The sequence below is a fragment of the Diadema antillarum genome, unplaced genomic scaffold (assembly GCF_040938485.1).
Source record: "Diadema antillarum isolate AM-2024a unplaced genomic scaffold, OU_Dant_1.0 seq00001410_RagTag, whole genome shotgun sequence".
Taxonomy (NCBI): Eukaryota; Metazoa; Echinodermata; class Echinoidea; order Diadematoida; family Diadematidae; genus Diadema; species Diadema antillarum.
In genome coordinates, this window is record NW_027272164.1 from 1,209,558 (window position 1) to 1,230,000 (window position 20,443).

General features: G+C 39.4%; 2 protein-coding genes across 2 annotated transcripts in view; one reads left to right on the top strand and one right to left on the bottom strand.

The window, feature by feature from the left end:
* Positions 1 to 2,127: 2,127 nt before the first annotated feature.
* On the top strand, positions 2,128 to 13,949 carry LOC139709161 (uncharacterized). Its single transcript, XM_071621118.1, has 10 exons — positions 2,128 to 2,155; positions 5,811 to 5,861; positions 6,505 to 6,597; positions 7,096 to 7,221; positions 7,885 to 8,075; positions 8,826 to 9,232; positions 11,040 to 11,247; positions 11,959 to 12,156; positions 12,738 to 12,845; positions 13,563 to 13,949. Exons 1-10 carry the CDS (start codon positions 2,128 to 2,130, stop codon positions 13,830 to 13,832), a joined length of 1,680 nt encoding a protein of 559 aa, XP_071477219.1. The 3' UTR covers positions 13,833 to 13,949.
* A 3,573-nt stretch (positions 13,950 to 17,522) lies between these two features.
* LOC139709133 (vacuolar protein sorting-associated protein VTA1 homolog) overlaps positions 17,523 to 20,443 on the bottom strand; it is an 11,746-nt gene continuing 8,825 nt past the window's right edge. The window contains 3 exon segments of the mRNA XM_071621094.1: positions 17,523 to 18,923; positions 19,758 to 19,964; positions 19,967 to 19,999. Coding sequence (XP_071477195.1) covers positions 18,778 to 18,923; positions 19,758 to 19,964; positions 19,967 to 19,999 — 386 coding nt within the window. The 3' untranslated portion in view covers positions 17,523 to 18,777.

Consider the following 20,443-nt stretch of genomic DNA (forward strand, 5'->3'; position numbering starts at 1 on the left):
CCGTGGGAGGGGGGACACCCCCCTCCCACACCCTCCCCTCCCCCCTCGCTCGCTCCACTCGCTCGGGTTCAGTCGCGTTCATGATATTCAGTGAAAAGAATTAATACAAGAAGTGTATTTTTATTATATCATTTTATAGGCAAATTGTTCAATGATAATCTACACTAAAATATACTGCTACCTTAAACAAGCGGGACTGTTTCACGTCGATAAAACGCGCAAAAACATGCATCAAATTGCACCATTTGCAATATCAAAATGCAAAAAGTTCTTATCGTGGGAGGGGGACACCCCCCTCCCACACCCTCCCCTCCCCCTTCGCTCGCTCCGCTCACTCGGGTTCAGTCGCGTTCATGATATTCAGTGAAAAGAATTAATACAAGAAGTGTATTTTGATTATATCATTTTATAGGCAAATTGTTCAATAATAATCTACACTAAAATATAACGTACTGCTACCTTAAACAAGTGGGACTGTTTCACGTCGATAAAACGCGCAAAAACATGCATCAAATTGCACCATTGGAAAATCAAAATGCAAAAAGTTCTTACCGTGGGAGGGGGGACACCCCCCTCCCACACCCTCCCCTCCCCCCTCGCTCGCTCCGCTCGCTAGGGTTCAGTCGCGTTCATGATATTCAATGAAAAGAATTAATACAATAAGTGTATTTGAATTATACCATTTTATAGGCAAATATTGTTCAATAATAATCTACACTAAAATTTACTGTTATATACCATTAAACAAGTGGGACTGTTTCACGTCGATAAAACGCGCAAAAACATGCATCAAATTGCACCATTTACAACATCAAAATGCAAAAAGTTCTTACCGTGGGAGGGGGAACACCCCCCTCCCACACCCTTCCCTACCCCCTCGCTCGCTCCGCTCGCTCGGGTTCAGTCGCGTTCATGATATTCAGTGAAAAGAATTAATACAAGAAGTGTATCTAAATTATACCCTTTTATAGGCAAATTGTTCAATAATAATCTTCATCAAAATAAACTGCTACCATAAACAAGTGGGACTGTTTCACGTCGATAAAACGCGCAAAAACATGCATCAAATTGCACCATTTACAACATCAAAATGCAAAAAGTTCTTACCGTGGGAGGGGGGACATCCCCCTCCCACACCCTCCCCCCCCCCCCCCTCGCTCGCTCCGCTCGCTCGGGCTCGGTCGCTTCGCTCCCTCGCACACTAACCGCCCCCCCCCCCCTAAGATGAAATCCTGGCTACGCCGTTGAGCAGGAAACATATGAACTTGAATAGTTTTACGATAAACTCTTCATGTCAGCTGATTTATTTTTCTTACGCCTAAAAAAGAGGTTTCTGTTTTGGGCTAAGATTTGGTAAGATTTTTGCTTTGCTTTTGTTTTGTCAAAAGTTAACTATACAACAGAGACGTGTTATAACATCTTGTATTGAACCATCGAGAATAAGGGATGGATATTACAATAATAATAACACTTTCCCGATACTGTCTGCCAGATTAACAAACTTTCAGAGTGTAAAACAGTTGATGACCTAATTTTCAAATTCCAACCACTGGATATCCAACGATCCGAGAACTCCACCAACTCGCACCAGCCTGTTAAGTGGCTTGTCGAACGCACCGTACCGTGTGCTCTTGAACATTGCATGCACCTGTGCACCCGTACACTGGTATGACGTCAACGGGTAAACTCCTTTGCGATCACCAGGCAACCAAGCCAGTAGCGGGTTGTTAGAGAGGATATGACTTTAATTTTACGTAATATTTCAAGCAATTTCATTTGTTATTTGAATATATTTTGTGTATTTATAATATTAGTGATACGTATATGTATTCAAACAAATTTATTTAACGAAATATAAACCTCAATTTTGTGATATAACTGAACGTGGAGTAATTAACAGGAAGCGCAGCAGCAGTGTCTCGGTGTCTCGCTCGGTCTCCGTACACTGCGGACAGGTTGCACGTACAGTATACCCTCTGCTTCGGGGCACGAAGAAAGTGGATCTGCTGCCTGCCTGTATGTGCTCACTCACACACACTAGATTACTGCGAAGGTTTTGCGAATACAATCCTATTTTGACAAATACATATATCTACGTGAATTTTTCATAGCTGGTATGCCTGCAAGATGGGGACTGGATGTAGCAGTGGATATGGTAAGTTGCATGAATTGCATTCGATGCCAGTTTTCTACTATTAGTATACTAAGCGTACCTGTGTATACTACCTAGATAATCCACTATCCAGGGACAAGGACAGTGTCAGTGGGCATGACCAGGTGATCCTACTCCTAGCTCCCTAGGTTAACACTGTATCTAATGAAATATTTAATCACCTGTTGATAGCTCCATGAAGAAAATGTGTGCCTGTGTGAGATAGGCCAGCAGGCCAGCATATAACAGATGTATGTCAGTGTCCCAAATAAATGCATAGAAAATGAGACATTCCTTTCTTCATGTACTTGGTCTTTGTATACATGTACTTAAGTGTATGTCTGCTGTCAGAGTATAAAGTTATAGGATAGATCTAGTCAAATATGGTTTAGGTCATAGGCGCCGGAAGTGGGGGGGCAGGGGGGGCGGCCGCCCCCCCAATCCAAAAAGTGGGGGGGCAAAACGCATTTTTGCCCCCCCAAAAAGCCCCCCCCCCCCAAAAAAAAAAAAATAATAATAATGATGATAATAATAAAAATAAATGAATAAACAAAGAAAATAAAATAAATATGTATATATATGAATAAAAGGGAAAAAATATGGCTACAAACGGCAGCTTTTGGACTGTAAAATGTCAAAATTTTCAAGCTCGCTCGCTTCGCTCGCTCGCATCCAGCAGTTGAGCCCGGTGCGCCTACCCCTTAATTTCTAAAGCGAAAAATATAGCTACGACGGCAGTTGTTGGACTCTAGAATGTCAAAATTTTCAAGCTCGCTCGCTTCGCTCGCTCGCATTGAATCGTTATGCCATTCTCCTAATGTTGCTGAAAGTAATTGCCAGTAGTTGCGCCCGATGCCCCCACCCCTTAATTTCCAAAGCGAAAGATAAATATAGCTACAAACGGGAGTTTTGGGACTGTAAAATGTCAAAATTTTCAAGCTCGCGCGCTTCGCTCGCTCGCATTGAATCGTTATGCCACTCTCCTAATGTTGCTACCAGTAATTGCCAGTAGTTGCGCCCGATGCCCCCCCCTTAATTTCCAAAGCGAAAGGTATAGTTACAAACGCGAGTTTTTGGACTGTAACATGTCAAAATTTTCAAGCTCGCTCGCTTCGCTCGCTCGCATTGAATCGTTATGCCACTCCTAACGTTGCTGCCAGTAACAGCAGTTGCGCCCGATGCCCCCCTTACTTTCCAAAGCGAAAGATATAGCTACAAACGGGAGTTTTTGGACTGTAAAATGTCAAAATTCTCAAGCTCGCTCGCTTCGCTCGCTCGCATTGAATCATTATGCCATTCTCCTAATGTTGCTGCCAGTAATTGCCAGCAGTTGCGCCCGATGCGCCGCCCCATTAATTTCCAAAGTGACAGATATAGCTACAAACCCCAGTAGAATGTCAAAATTTTCAAGCTTGCTCGCTTCGCTCGCTCGCATTGAATCATTATGCCATTCTCCTAATGTTGCTGCCAATAATTGCCAGCAGTTGCGCCCGATGCGCCCCCATTTATTTCCAAAGCGAAATATATAGCTACAATTAAAACTCCAGTTTTGGAACTGTAGAATATCAAAATTTTCAAGCTCGCTCGCTTCGCTCGCTCGCATTTTATTGTTATGCCATTCACCTTATGTTGCTGACAGTATATAATTTGTCGATCGTTTCACACCGTCATTCCATAATCCATGTAAGGAAAACTTACAATGTTCCTCAATGACTGCTTTGTTGAATGTATCACATTCCGTAATGTATTGTAGTCCCATTATTGCTTACGCACACACGCACAAGCATACAGACCGTCAAAATTACTTTATGGTTCCCCCCATGTTTCGACCCACCGTACGCCACTTTATATATGTGACCGTGCACCTCAAAACGAACATAAAGTCGCACACACTGATTTTGCGTGAGACTGAAAATAAGTGAAATGTGTCAACCTAGCCGAACTTGACTTTTTCATATTTTCTGAAAGAGCGGGTCTTTTTTTACATTATGCTAAAATTTGGTATCATAAAACGGGCAGGAAATTGTGTTTTTTTAGCAGTTTGTCTCGAACATTTTTGGTAGAATAGTGTGATTAGGTGTGTCTTTAGAATCCCTTTTTCATTTCTGAAAAACCTTGTCCACACTCTTCACTTTCAACTCTAATAACTTTTGAAGGGATAGTGCTACTGCTTTGAAAGTTGGCATTAATTATGGACAGAATGTGTTAATGAGGCATGCTTGATTTTAGTTTTATCTGATAATCCCTTCATTGTTGTTACTCTGGTGGTTTACTTCCTGTTTTTTGTCCCATTCATCGCACAGCCAGCACGGTTTGGTAAAGATTAAGCGCTTGAATAGACACTGTACTTCAGAGCCTCTTTTCTCAGTTCGCACTTTTCCTGAGTTTGTACTTTCTTTCCAATATTTAGATACGTTAGAAGAGTCCATTTGATTTGAGTTATACATCATTTTAAAGCTTAAAGTCTGCTCTTTCAGGATATGGTCTTAACTAAAAATTCATGTCTGGCGACTTTTTGTTTGTTTTGAGGTGCAGTGTCACATATATATATATATATATATATATATATATATATATATATATATATAATAGATGTGTGTGCGTGTGTGTGTGTGTGTGTGTGTGTGTATGTGTATATTGTGTAACATATGCCTGGTCTAATCTTGAGCCCCCTCCAATGTTTGCCCCCCCAATCCAAAACTGCTTCCGGCGCGCCTGGTTTAGGTACTGAGTCACACTTTTTTAAATGTTTGATTCATTTCTTAGTTTGCAGTTTTGTTCATTCTTGTGTATTTCAACTCTTTACAGCCAGGTAATCCCATCACAGTTCTGGTCGAGGTGAAGATTTAGCTTTTAACGTTTTGTGAGATATTCAGAAACCACTCTATGAGATGTCAAAGAGCGTGCGGTTCTAAGGGGTATCAATAGTTTATTCGATGAAAATCGGTTTTGAAATGGCTGAGATATCCAAAAACAAGGTGAAACAAAGAGATAACTAATAAAGTTGGGGCATGTCGCCTTTTATTATTAGCACTTTTTTGGATATCTCAGCCATTTGAAAACCAATTTTCATCAAATAAACGTTGAATCCTTCTTAAAATTGCATGCTCTTTCATATTTCATAAAAGGCTTTTCATTATCTCACTTAGGAATGTTCAAAACATGAATCCCTACCTCAACCAGTACTGTACAGTCCCTTTAAGGTTTTGGTTTTGGTTTTTTGTTTTTTGTTTTATTTTTTTATTTTTTTTACGGGACACCAATCTTTCACTTTACTTCACTTCTCTTTTCTTGTTCTTTTTTGTTATCTGATTTTTTTACCACCTTGTTATGATGACCTATGTCATCCCTCTATTCAGTACTATGTGTGAATTATGTTGCATTTCTTCATTTTTTATATCAAAGAAATAAAGGAAAAAGGAAAAAGGTATGTCTGACCAGTGGAATACTATACTGTCTTATGCCTATATATGACATATATATATATACATATGTTTCATGCCCTGCTCCACATTGTTTCAGAGACTCAATGTAAAGTCGGTCTAGTTTTACACAATCTTTAGGTTCCAGTAAAAGTGAAGTTTGATTATGATGTGACATGATGTAATTTAATTGGGATTGGTCTTTGATAACCGTTTCGTCTCCAATTTTCTCCTAGCACTAGATCCAGGCATTGGAGAGATTCCAAGCTTCAAAATCGTCTTAGTAGGTAAGTTTACATCACATCATTGTAATATTATTCACATTTACTGAGTTTATCTATTTCATGATTTAATGACATTTCTGTGTGTGGTACAATTGTTGGTGCTGGTTAACCTTAATATCCACTTGATATAGGAATCTACATGTGTACAAATATATCATGAGGAATTGACTTTAGTTTAAAGAAATTCAAGTAAAACCAAGAATTGAACAGTGCGACAAAGGAGAACGTGGAACTGATAATTATAATGTTAGTTAATTATCTGATAAAGTCTTCTGCAGATACTTTAATAGCAACCTTTTCTGTATTGTGATGTTGTCCTGCTTATTTAATAACACAATGTAACTTATGGATACTAGATATTTTAGGATGATATAAACATTTAGTCGCTCTCAAAGAATCTAAAATGCTAATTCAAGTTGTTTGTTTAAGTCTTTGCTTTTGTTTTGTTTTAAAAGTTTTGTTTTTACTTGTGAAACAGCAGAATATGACCAGACAGAAAGAGCTTTACAAGAAAGCAAAAAAAATATATATATCATAATTAAAGAAATGCCCTGCTTTTGAAAGCTCATTAGAGTGCATGTTTTATGAATGATACAGATGCCTAGTACTAGTATATTAACATCCCTCCATAATCTCATTTGTAAAGGCGATGCAGAGACAGGAAAAACCAGCGTCTTCATGCGCTACTTCAAGAACCAGTTTGACTACAGCTACAGACCCACAACCACAGTCAGCATTGGTGAGAATTATTCCATCACATTTCTTGAAATAGTGATGGTGTCTTACACAGTGTACATGTTGTAAACAAGGGCTGCACACTAATCCGTTTTTTTTTTTTTCTAATTTTTTGACAAGGATAGGTTGGTCCAGAATATAACCAGTTTTTTCCATGTATATTTTGCTGTTCCAAACCTGAAATTTACTGGTCCTGGTCTGTATTTCGACTGGCCCCAACAACTTTTTTTTTACATTTTACTAGTCATGTTGGACCACTGAATTAGGTAATTCCTTAAAAGTTTCTGGCCTGACAGTGATTTCTTCACCACGCTTGGACCGTCAGACTTGTGTTAACTGTTGTGTGACCCTCACATTTCTGAATATAATGTCCAGCAACTGGCTGAAGCCCACAAGTAGAAACATTTATACCGTGAATGTTCCATGATTGCAGTGTCTAGAAAAATCACATTTTACTTGTGCTTACTGTTCTCTCTCTCTCTCTCTCTCTCTCTCTGTGCAGAAAATGTGGTGAAGAAGGTAAATGTCCCAGAACACACCTTGGTTTCCATAGCGATGTGGGACCTCCCAGGTAGAGAGGAGATGGATCTGAGACAGAGCTACTACAAGGATGTAGATGCAGCCATTGGTAAGTGTGTCTGGAGGGGTTACCATGACAACTGTCCACGGGCTGCTAACATAGAGAAATAATGCTGTTAACAAAGCTGTAAGACCAAGGGAGGCCATTGTGTATTCAGAATGTATAATGCCTTTGGCAAGTTTGGATGACAACTTGGCTACCACAGACTACCAGTCACCACCAGAAGGGTCAACTAGTGTAAAAGTGGATATTTTCACGCGACTAATTTTTCGCGCTCAGCGAGGTAAGATGAGTTTCGCATGATTTTAATTCTTCTGAATCAAGACATCAACTACTGGAACACATGGCAAGCAAAAATATTAATGTGCTGTTCATTTTGGCGCTAGTTGCTGGTTGTGCAAAATGCGCGGAAATTTCATCACCGCGAAAATTTCCACTCTGACAGTATTTGTCTCATGTTCCAGTCCATGTCTTCATGGGGGTGTGTCCTCTGGTCACATAAAGAAGGATTATGGAACAAGACAATTCCTCATCTTGATATCATCATCTATTTTATTTAGTAGCATCTCATGCTTTTGAAAATTGTCATTTTCTGGGTAAATCACGAATTGCTAGGTACCTAATCACCAATTTATTAAATTTTTGAAATACATCTATGCCTGGTTAGTGCTTCATGAGCTTCACACTCTGTCTGTACCGCCCATATTGCAGTTATTGTTAACAGTGCTGACCCAGAGAGCGTAGAGCTGGGAACCACATGGAAACAAGACATCCTCAACCATGCTGTGGTGACAAAGAAGCGGGTCGTCAGCACCCCCGAGGGGTCAAAGGTTGTCACAGAGTATGAGCCGGCAGATCACACACAGATCCCCGTACTTCTCCTCGGCAATAAATATGACTTGGTGAGTTTAAAAATACCCCGTCTCTATCTCCATACATTGTTTGTGAAAAATATATGTGCATAGAGTTATCAGCATACCCCCAAAAATGTACTTAGTGCTATAATTTTTTTTTGCGATCTGTAGATTAGATAAGTACAGTCTTTTGTTGGTTTTGGGGTTTGGGATTTTGGTTGTTTTTTATGTTGTTGTTGTTATCATTTCTGTTGTACAGTTATAAATCTGTGTGTGTTTAGAGGCCACAAGCATTCAAGCTCATAGAGAAACACCATTAGTATATAAAACTTGAAGTTGTGGCCTCATTTAACCACATAAGAACTAATCTTCACTATAGCACCCCATTGTTTTCCATGGTCGAACAAAGACATGGAGTTCTCAGTGAGCAATATACAATTTGTGTACTCAGTGTTATCAGGGTCAAGTCAGTTATGACCAGAAAGATGACTGTAACCTGCTTGTATCATTGACATCACATCGGAGTACAGAGGAGTGAAGTGTTGCACTTTATACTGAGGTGGATTTCTGCACTACGTCTCTTGCAAGTTTATGCATCCATGTACTATTCTTTGTCGTGGTTGAAGAACATACTGTGAATGCCTCTGCACTCTGAATTGATACCAACTTTTTACAAGATGGATTTCTATGTTGTCTTTGAAAATTGATGTATCCACGTTCTATTTTTATGAAGGTTGAAGAACAAACGATGTATCACTACTTAGCTTGAACTGGGGAATTTACTTTGTTTCCCAACAGGTGGAAGAAAGGCAAGCCCTGCAGGCAGAAAGGGAGGAGAAGGAGGAGGAGGAGGAGGATGTTTCAAAGATCACTGACAAATCTCCACTGATTGAGGATAACCGGGATTCGGTCACACCCGAGGATCGCATCGTCAAGGGCGAGGATGATGGGAGCCATGGCGACGGGAGAGGTGATGCGGACGGAGACGGAGCAAGTTTGGGAGGAGAGAAGAAGGACAGAGGGATTGAGAATCCGGAGAAGGACGAAGGAAAGGATGGAGATGGAGAGAAGGTGAAAGCGATGGAGGAGGAAGAAAAGAAGGAGGTGACAGTCTGGAAGTATGAAGAGCAGCAGGAGGTGGAGGAGGTTCCACCAGAGATCCAGTTCCTGGAAGACATCGCTGAGAAGCATGGCTTTGTTGGCAGGTGGGGAGAAAATGATATCCAGTATCACATGTTTGTCCAGAGTGCCACAGAAAATATAAACCCACAGAGAGCCCTAAGTGTGCCTGTGCAGTCACCTTTTGGCATTTGCTCTAGTGTATGATGAGAGGATATATTCCTTCAAACTAATCCGACCCGTGTATGTATACCCATGATTTTTTTATACCCCCGCCAAACGAAGTTTGAAGGGGGTATATAGGAATCAGCGGACGGTCGGGCGGTCGGTCGGGCGGTCGGGCGGTCGGGCGGTCGGGCGGTCGGGCGGTCGGGCGGTCGGGCGGTCGGGCGGTCGGGCGGTCGGTCCGTTGCAAATCTTGCGTCGCGAACTACTTCCTCAGTTTTCAACCGATTCCCATAAAACTTGGCACAGATGTGTGCCTTGGGTTGTAGATGTGCAAGACGTATTTTTTGACAGTACCCAAAAGTACGTTGCCATGGTAACGGCATATTATGGGCAAAAATGGGTACAAATCTTGCGTCGCGAACTCCTCCCACAGTTTTTGATCAATTTTTATGAAATTAGGTACAGATGTTCATCTGAATATGTTAATGTGCAAGACACATATTTCCGCAGTGGCAAAAAGTGCGTTGCCATGGTAACGGCATGTTATTGGTAAAATATAGGGCAAAATGCTTCATGGCAAAACTGCTTCATCAGTGTTCTTCCAATTCTCATGGAATTCATATTGAATGTTTGTCTTAGGATATAGGTCAGCATGACACATTTCTTGACAGTGACAAAAAAAGTATGTTGCCATGGTAACAGCTCACATATTATGAGCCAAAATGATGGAAAATTTTGTGTTGCAAACTACTTCCTCAGTTTTTGCCCAATTTCCATGAAACTTGGTACAGATGTGCGCCTTTGGTTGTAGATGTGCAAGACGCATTTTTTGACAGTACTCGAAAGTACGTTGCCATGGTAACGGCATATTAATGGCAGAAGATCAAGGAAAGATCTTGCGGATTTAACTACTTCCTCAGTTTTTTGACCAAAGCTTATGAAATGTGGCACACACCTTGATCTTGGTGGGAAGATGTGGAAGACATATTTTTCGGACGTGTCGGAAGCTGCGTTGCCATGGTAACGGCATATAAATGGCAGAAGATCAAGGAAAGATCTTGCGGATTGAACTACTTCCTCTGTATTCGACTGAAGCTCATGAAATGTGGCACACACATTGGTCTTGGTGGGAAGATGTGCAAGACATATTTTTTGGACGTGTCGGAAGCTGCGTTGCCATGGTAACGGCATATTAATGGCGGAAGATCAAGGAAAGATCTTGTGGATTGAACTACTTCCTCAGTTTTTGACAAAAGCTTATGAAATGTGGCACACACAATAGTCTTGGTGGGAAGATGTGCAAGACATATTTTTCGGACGTGTCGGAAGCTGCGTTGCCATGGTAACGGCATTTAAATGGCAGAAGATCAAGGAAAGATCATTCCTTGGGTAAGACTGTCGTCACGGGGCGGGGGTATTAATCACCTTCAGTGATATTTCTAGTTTTTCATGGCTATCATTAAAACACCAAATAATTGGTGCCTATTTACATGGAAGAAGGGCAATTTGTTAGTCAGTTGTGATATATTCTTTCTTTTTTTTAACCTGGTCATCTTAAAGACATTACATGAGGATGATGTAACATGTCATTTCCATTGAAACAGTTGTATATAATAGTACAAGTATACTTGTGCATGTGCAATGTAGCAGTGTGTTTATGTGTGGACTTTCCACTCTCATTAAAAGACTGTTTTGTCTATACATCTTTCTGGCACAATCACACAGCGTGGCTGTTTCTGCCAAGAACTCTGAGGGCGGTGTTCACGCTGCCGTCCAGGCTCTGGTCCGGCATCTCCTGGAGCGCAAGCTGAAGGACCGCACCAAGGACAGGATGGCTGCGGTCCAGGTCAAGAGGGCAAAGATCAAGAGGCCAAAGGTCAAAAAGAGGGACCCCAAGGCATTTGAGCCACTGCAGAAGACAGACATTAAAGAGGTCAGTGTTTTGATAAAAAAGAAAACCTAGCACTTCAAAAGCTTCAGGCAATCACTCGTTTGTCTGTGCTGGGCCAATTTTAGTGAACATTTCTGGCATATACTTTTGTGGATGTGCATATTTCTGTACATCGTTAACATTTTTCCAAAATATTCACATCCTTAGTTATCAACCGATATAGAAGGGCATTAGAAAGTTGCAAAAAAAATACATTCAGTATTACATCACAAAGACAAACTATTCCACGTTTTGAAAATATTTTGAGGAGTGACAACTGCAGAGCAATCATTTTACTCATCTTTCAGACTCTGCACTGAGATGAATTTCATGTTTGCACAAATACCTGCAGTGAAGTGCATTTCATTCATACATTTCCAAGGGTGAATGTTGTCTAAGCAGATGCACGTCTACTTTGATAACACAAGGAAATATATTCAGAATGTCCCTTTGAACAGCTTTATATTCAGATAACATACATGTATCTGCCCTTTTCTAGAGTAAATAGAAATGGCCAATACTCAATGCTCAGTTCAGACTGATTTCTTTTTCATGGCCAACCAATTGTACATAATATGTGAATAATAAGTGAATCTTATATTATAAGATTCACTTCTCAGACTTATTTGATGGATATGAATAGATTCTACAGATTTGTTGTTATTTTGTATTAATTTCTAGTCTCTTCCCATCCTCAATCTTTGTTCGACACAGCTGGACGATCTATTGAATAGCTGCAACCGTCACATGGCGCTGATTCATGAGACGAGGCTGGCGTACCGCCGAGCCGTGCGCCTCTTTAAAACCCAGTGCATGGAGGCTGAGGTGGTGGAGGAGGGCCCCAAGTGCTCGATGGAGGATTGCGTAAGTGGGCTGAAGGCATCGCTGGCAGAAGACAACTTGGAACTACTGGTGAGTTCTGCTTTCTCGTCCCATGCCAGACAACCAGCTGCCACTCTACAGACAGACTGCTACAGTCTGTCTATTCTTTTTTCTGCCATTTGACAGACTGGAGCTTTGCGACTTGACACAAATTTATCACTATTTGACTGACTGCAGGTTGCTCACGATGAATATCCTAGATGATGATTGTGATAAGTGTATCTAGATAACAAAAGTAATCCATGATGGCATGTTTTCATGCATGATTGTTTCTGTCATCTGCCCTTTTATTTCATCTTACATGACATTCCATCATGCTCCGAGTGCTTATTTATTAGAGAATGTAGAATTGGCAATGCAAGAGAGGTGATAGCCATAGAATTTTGCACTCTTACTGCACTGCAATGAATGTCATCTCTCAACCCAAGTAATGTCTAGTTACATGGCTATGTATTTGATACGTTTCCATTCCTTTTCCTGTGCCATTGTCTGAAGCAGATTTGTGCTTGTTTTTAAAATTGATGAGAATTGCTTATGGTATATTACTTCCCGCATTTGCAAACCACTGAACAAAGGATTAATGATGCATGTGAACATCTTCCTTGTCGTAGGCGGAGGATGAGAAGGGCTTCATTCAGCTCCTGGTACGGGGGGAGACGAGAGAGGAGGATGATAAATCAGAGGACATGAGGAGTCTCCTAAACACTTTCCACTCAGAGGTGAGTTACGAGGACCACCGGATGGGAGAGCATCTGGGTGTGGTGGTGATGATGGTGATGATGGTGATGATAATAGTTATAGTGATGATGATGATGGTGGTGGTGGTGATGTTGATGTTGATGTTGATGGTGATGGTGATGATGGTGATGATGATAGTTATAGTGATGATGATGATGATGGTGGTGGTGATGTTGATGTTGATGTTGATGTTGATGGTGATGGTGATGATGGTGATGATGATAGTTATACTGATGATGATGATGGTGGTGGTGATGTTGATGTTGATGTTGATGGTGATGGTGATGATGGTGCTATTGGTGTTGGTGATGATAATGGTAATAATGATGGTGATGGTGGTGGTGATGATAGTGGTTATAATGAGGATGATGATACTGATGACAAATGAGATTCCAATGTGGTGATGCCTGTTTAGATACCAAATGAGATACATTGTACTGCACAAGTTATCACACAAGTTACCACACAAGTTATAGTACAAATTACCATACCAATTACCATACAAGTTACCATACAAGTTGCCGTATAAGCTACCGTGTAAAAAAAAAAAGTTTGCAGATCTTTTTCACATTTACTCTGTCTACAGACTTTGTAGCCCTATTTTTCCCACAAAAAACTGGAAAGAGATGTTACAATGCCTTAATAACAAATTGCTTTTAAACACTCTCATGACCTATGACCCGTGTACATATATCCAGGTTGCAGTGGCCAGTAGAACTATCCTGAAGGAGTGTCCCTCGGCCATCTCCAGCCTCCAGCAACTGGACGACCAGATCCAGGCCGACTGTCGGGGCGCCATCGAGCAGGCCTCGCAGGAGAGCCCTCTGACCACGAGGGCGCTGCGCAACATCCAGGATGCGGTGGACATGAACCGGGCGCGCATCAAGCATGCCAAGGCGCAGTCCCACGAGTGTCTCCAGGAAGTGGAGAGCTCGTACAAGAAGATCAAGGCGGCTATGATCTGGTAGTCATGGCAACAGAAAACCTCAACCTTATAGTTGAGCCAATGCAATCTGTAGCTAAGCACCACACTTTGTGGCATATTGGTACATTTTTGACTCTACATCAAGCTCCAAGAATTCCAAGTCACAGGTCATTAGAAAGATCACCTTCACCCATTGAGGACAGGCAAATTTTGCTACGACATGCATTTCCCAGAGACACCTGCCCGAGTATACTCGGGACTCGTCTTCAGCGGGTTAATGCGGTAGCCATGACAGTGATATAAGTACTCATAGATTCAGTGTATTCCAATTTGTCTATAGCTTTAATAGTGGAATGTATTGTGTCAATTGAGGGCCCTGTTTTATGAAGAGTTATAATTGATTACATAGTTGATTTCTATCATAAGTCAATGGCAGCCTGTGTGGTAGGGGAATTTACAATTGATTATGTCTGTTATGTCAAACCATGTGAAAACTGAATTTCCTTATTGGACCATAAATCAATCAAATCAAATCAATATCTTTTGATAAAACGGGGCCCTGGTTATTTAACAGTAGAAGGTGGAATGATGTACAGTTCTACTGCAGAGCTTATCGGAAATGAATCTCAAGGCTTCCAGTTGCAAGAGCTGGCATTCTGTAATATTCCTTTCCTAATCTTTGTGGAGCTCAGCATGATGCAAAACTCCCGAAATGTACACGTCAGCCACATTGTCTTTCAAATTTTCACGATGTAGTCTTGCATGTACATAGAATCATATTCTTTGGAATTTACAAATGCACAGAGTCTTACGTAATCTCTACTTCAATTAATGATTTTTAAATTTTCTGTTATATTTCCAACAACTCATTTTTTCAACTAGGTATGGAAACAAAATGGGGCAAGGGTTTAAATGTCAGTGTTTTTATGGACATGTGTCTATATTTGTCACAACCTTCATTACTCTTATTTTTATTTAGTTATTCATAAATATGCATTTTTTTTTCATCTTTATCGTGTAAGAGTGTAGAGTGCTTGCTTTGCACACCCTGAACTAACAGATAAATTTGTAATTGTATCCAATGGGGAATAGCAGTGTAGCTACATGTCCTGTGCATGAGCAAGTCTTACCTTGCTTACATTCCGTCCAGTTGCTTTTGTTCTTACATTTGTTTTAACAACTATGATGTTCAACTGTCTTTCAGAAAGTAATGAAAAGCGTATGAAAGTATGAAGACCAACTGTTCAATCTGTGCCTTGACTGTGGTTAAAAGTTGAAATTATCTCTGTTTGTGATGCAAGTGAAATTGAGTTTATTCTCTTCCTGTTTTAGTGCATTTATTCTGCAATTTTCAAATCAAATTAACTTAGTACCTCATTGTACATAGCATCATCTCAATATATTGTGACAATTGGCTTTTGATCAACTAATAGTATTGAGTCGAATCCAATGTGATCAAATTACATTTGTACAGTGGATTAAGTATGCTTGTGTATACGAGTGTCTATTTAACAATGATTTATTTTTATCTTCAGTGATCTTATAGCTAACTGTATATAGATTAATAACCTATGATGTACATGTCACATGTGCCTTTTGGTGAACCAGTCATGATTCAGTGTACATTGTCCACCACAAAATATGAAATATACAGCCACAAATATTGGATATTAGTCAATCTAATGTACACATGTGGCATACAGTACATACACAATCAAGTCTCCATTGTGTTTGTAAAGACTTGAGATGAACGACAGACAATCTTGATGATTCCTTAAAAAGTAATAATGGTTTGCAGCTATATTTTGTATTCAGGTTTGTATATATTGTCCATGGGAGTGATGTAAAAAACAAACAAACAGTTTTCCACTGTGCTAAATTAAACCATCTCATTGCATAATGACCCTACACACCTCATCATATTTTTTTTTACTACACAGCTTGTTAGGAATTCTACAAATTGTTCGTGCTTTTGTGGTGATGTAAATTATATTCGTAATGACGTTATTTGAGAAAATCATAGAAAACTCAATAAAGATGATTTATCTGATTAAGAAGTCTTTCACACACACAAAAAAAGGACTCACCAACAAATAATATTTGTCTTTATTGTTTGCTTGACTTTTGTTGTCTTGGCAGGGCAAGTTTCAACATCACCCAGAGTAAAGTACTTCAGATTATTCAACAGATACACAGTGTATCAAGGGATACCTACAAACTCTAGTTCACTTTACATCTTGTTATTGAGTAAAGAAATTGACACACAAGTTACTAGTACAGTGAACTCCCATTATAACAAAGTCCTCAGGACTGGCAATTTTCTTTCGTTATATCGAAATTTCGTTATAACCAAAAAAAATAAACAATAAAAATACATAGAGCCGATAATGTTGCAGCCTGAATTTTTATTGCGTTTTAACCGGAATTTCGTTATAACTGTTTTCTTTCTAACAAGAGTACACTGTACAACAAATTGAAAACTTCACACTGTATTCCAATGTCACTTTTGAACATACAAGTTCAACATTAGCTGGAGAGTGAAGTTTACTCAATTACACAAAAAAGATTTTTGTAAAGTAAGGGAATTGTAAGGTTGTGAAAGGTGATACCAGTCACTACCCCAAGTGAAAAGTAGGTAAGGTGATGATAATACCATGTATCACCTCATCATTCTTGTAGTTTTGTACACACTCACACACAAAAACCTGTTACATCATTTTATGTCGTAAGGAAGTGTAGCAACTCGCCTCATTAAAATGTCATGACATGTACAATGTACTTCTAATTCATTGAAACTCTACAATTTGATATGGAAACTGGTATTTTTTATTTTCTTTAGCATGTAAGTGTACAATATGTATATTTTTACATTGTATATGTATGTGTGTGTGTATAAACTAAACACTCTTTATACCTCTCTCTCTCTCTCTCTCTCTCTCTCTCTTTATTGTATACTCATGATTACTTTACTATCAATAATATATATGTTATTAATAATAAAGTAATTATGAGCATGCAATGTCTTCCTAAAGCTGGATTCATAGTTATATATGTACATGTATATATTCTGATATGTATTCACACACATTATGGCAATGCCAATACTTTGCCTCATTTTCATAAATTGGAACACATCCTCTAAAATTGACAGACTCAACATCCACAGAATTCATGATTCTGATTGCCATCATCACACATTTATTGCAGGTACAAATTCTGGCCTTGCTGGGAATGGGAACAGTTTGACAACCAATATTGATCAAAGTACATGAAAGATATCTTGTAATGCTTTCATCATTTTGGGATGAAACATCCCCTACAACGCATTGTTTGGCCTGGTTGGTAGAGACGTTTATTGTGGCAGTACAGTATTGATGTACCTGTCTATAACTCTTCACATCGCATGCTAGTAACTTGGCAAAATAAAATTAGTTTACGAGCTGTCAAGAGCTTAATGTATTAAAAATAATGGATAATTTCTCTTGTGCACAAAATAAAAAAGTGTATCACACACAATAACTGCATGAATTGATAGACAATAAACCTGAACTTTGCTATCACGCATGAGTAAAACTGACATTTAATAGACGATGACAACCAAAGAGTTAGGCCCTACTCCACAGTCTTGGAATAACTTCTCAAGAAATGGCCTTTGTTTGCAGGGAGCGCTGTAGATCATTTGAAATCTTACAGTAACCATGGAAGCAGCTGGGTAATAACCAATCAATTGGGGGCATTGTCAGTGTTGCTATGGTAACTGTACTGCAAGATTTTTTAAAACTTTAACACAGAGGTTATACAGGCATTCTCAAATTGTTTGAATTCCCAGCACTTTTACTAAAATAATCGGAATTGCAAACAATGACTATAGTTTAGTAGATTCTACCAAAAAGCTATTCGGTTGCAGTTTCAATTTTCTTTTCTAATACACACAGACTGTAAGGAGGACTTTAATTGCAATAAAAAGAAAAATATACTTTTGAGAATAGTAAACTTTCTCAAAACATTTTATATTACACACATCGAATTGCAAAATGTACAAATGCAACTGAACTTTTCCTTCCCCAACTCCACATTGCTTGCAAAATGTTACTCTACTGCAAACCTTTTAATGATGAAATATTTCCAATAACATCTTACAGTACGAAATAAATAAGTGAAAGATATGTCCAAAGCTACATAATTTCCAACTATTTACCTCTTTTTCTTCTTCCTTTTAATTTCAATCCTCAAAGATGACGCCATCCTACAAACTTGCCACTTTGGCATGCTAAGTTAAACATGCTGCTACGACTGCATGACTATAGAAATTCCATGACTATTCTGTCTTACTTAATTTTACTTTATTTCATTAACTCCAGAAATGATACAAACAGGATGAATTTGTTAGTATGACCATGACACATGATGCTAGATACTCTTGTACCTCGCAATTGGTGGTTTTTCTCTACCTGTAAAACATGATCAAGATCCTAGAACTGCCAAATTTAGAACAGACACTTGATTTCTCTTGTTGTTTTTGCATTGCCAGTACATGTACTCAAATGCAGAAAAGAACCTAATACATCATGGGATGGGTTTACTACTTGTTTTGATTTTTTTTTCCGAAGGATTGCCAGGAAAAACATATATTGCTTCAACCAGTTCAGATGTAATACGTACGCATAATGGACAATACAATAAGCGTTCTTACGGTGTCGTCTTTCATAATTAATAGGAGCTTGGCGAAAAACGATCATAGTCATTTCATGGCACGGCTGTAGAACAATTTTGGTATGAGATAATTCTCATAAGGTCTCGTGTGTCAGAACAAAATGAAATAAGCAGCAGCTGTATCACTTTGTCATATATCTCACGCATTTACATTCACCATAATGATATGTATAATATACATATTGGTTTTTCACAGAAAGGACATTAACTGACAGAGTGACACATTACACACACTCTCACACACATACATACATATAGACAGGCAACACTGTGCATCATTCTCGGCCAGTTCGAAGTAACCTCAGCGCCTTTTCCAAGTTATCTATTGCCGCAGGGACATCTTCGTACTGGAGTGCGCTAACAGCAAATTTGCAGAATTTCTGAGCCTTGTCAAAGTCTTGCTGTCGAAGTTGCACTGACCCTGGAATGGAAAACCAAATGAAAGAATGAATGATTAGAGCAATCTGTTATATAAGATAATATTATTAATGGACTTCCCTAATTGAAGCTAAGACTAGAAAATGCCATTTCAACACAATGTTGGTGACCTTGGAATTTGACCATTGAGGTTTTACCCCTGTCAATTCAGGTTACTAATTGATCATTTATTCATTTATCTATTCATATCTGTTGAAGTACAAGACCAGAATAAACATACCTGGAGGTGTATCAAACTGATATGTACATAAGCAAGAATAAGGTCTACTATTTCAACTAAATTTAAGAATATGTTAGCAAGTTTAACATGAAATAACTATCATTAGGATGCTTTGTTCTTTTTAGAAAGATTGAATGCTATGACAGCTTTACAGAAAAAATGGGTCAGCATATCAGGCATCAATTAACCCACTGAGGACAGTTTGATTTTGCTACAACACGCATTTCCCATAGACGCTTGCTCGAGTATACTCGGGACTCGTCCTCACTGGGTTAATGTAATGCTGGCACTGTGATCAAGACTGAGACATATCCGCCATTAAAATTGCAACGGACCAATGAGTGTCTTTGTTTATTTGTTTTTTGTTTTGTTTTTTGTTCATTTGCTTGTTGTTTGTTTGTTTGTTCATCTGCTTGTTGTTGTTTGTTTGTTTGTTTGTTTTTTCATTCATTCTTTCATTCATTCGTTTGTTTGTTCCTTCGTTGGTTGGTTCGTTCATTCATTCATTTGTTTGCAGACACTGCCAAAGTCTCCCCTTAAGATTGTATGCATTGCAATCTCTACTTTTAGAAGTATCAAACAATTCGGAGACCCTACCTGTGCTTGGTCCGGGCATGCCTGCTTGATACGCCCCCTGATCGGGCGTGGATGGGGGTGCGTGCTGCCCCGGTGGCACTCCCGGCGCCAGCTGGTTGGTGGAGGGTTGCTGGGGAGGGGGGTACGCCGCTGCAGGGTTGCCTGGTACTGGTGGGTAGGCCCCACCTGGCATCGGGGCACCAGGGGCAGGCAGGCCTGGCTGAAGGTTGACGGGTGGGGCAGGGCTGGGGCTCCCCCTTCAGCTAATAACAGAAAACAAATACCAAAGGGCAAATCAACACAATTTTTTTTTCTTCATTCTGTTCCTATAAAAGTAGGATATAGTTTGTGGAAATGAGAAATTTGCTTACTAGAGTGGAACTTTGCTTTTCAGGACATTACTGCATGAAACATGACATCACATATTATACGGTATATCATTCTACAGTACAGTGCACTCCCGTTATAAAGAAATGCTCGGGACCGGCCGTTTTCTTTCATTATAACGAAATTTTGTTATATCCGAACAAATACAATATAAAACGAAAACAGGAAACCACGCATATATCATATTCTGTTTGTTGAATACTCATCATACACTGGAAAACTATGTGAAATGGGTTGGTACCTTTTTAATTTTGTTCACATGACGCAAATCTCTCGTTTGAAGAGGCTACACCCCCGTAAATAATGCCAGTGTATATCTT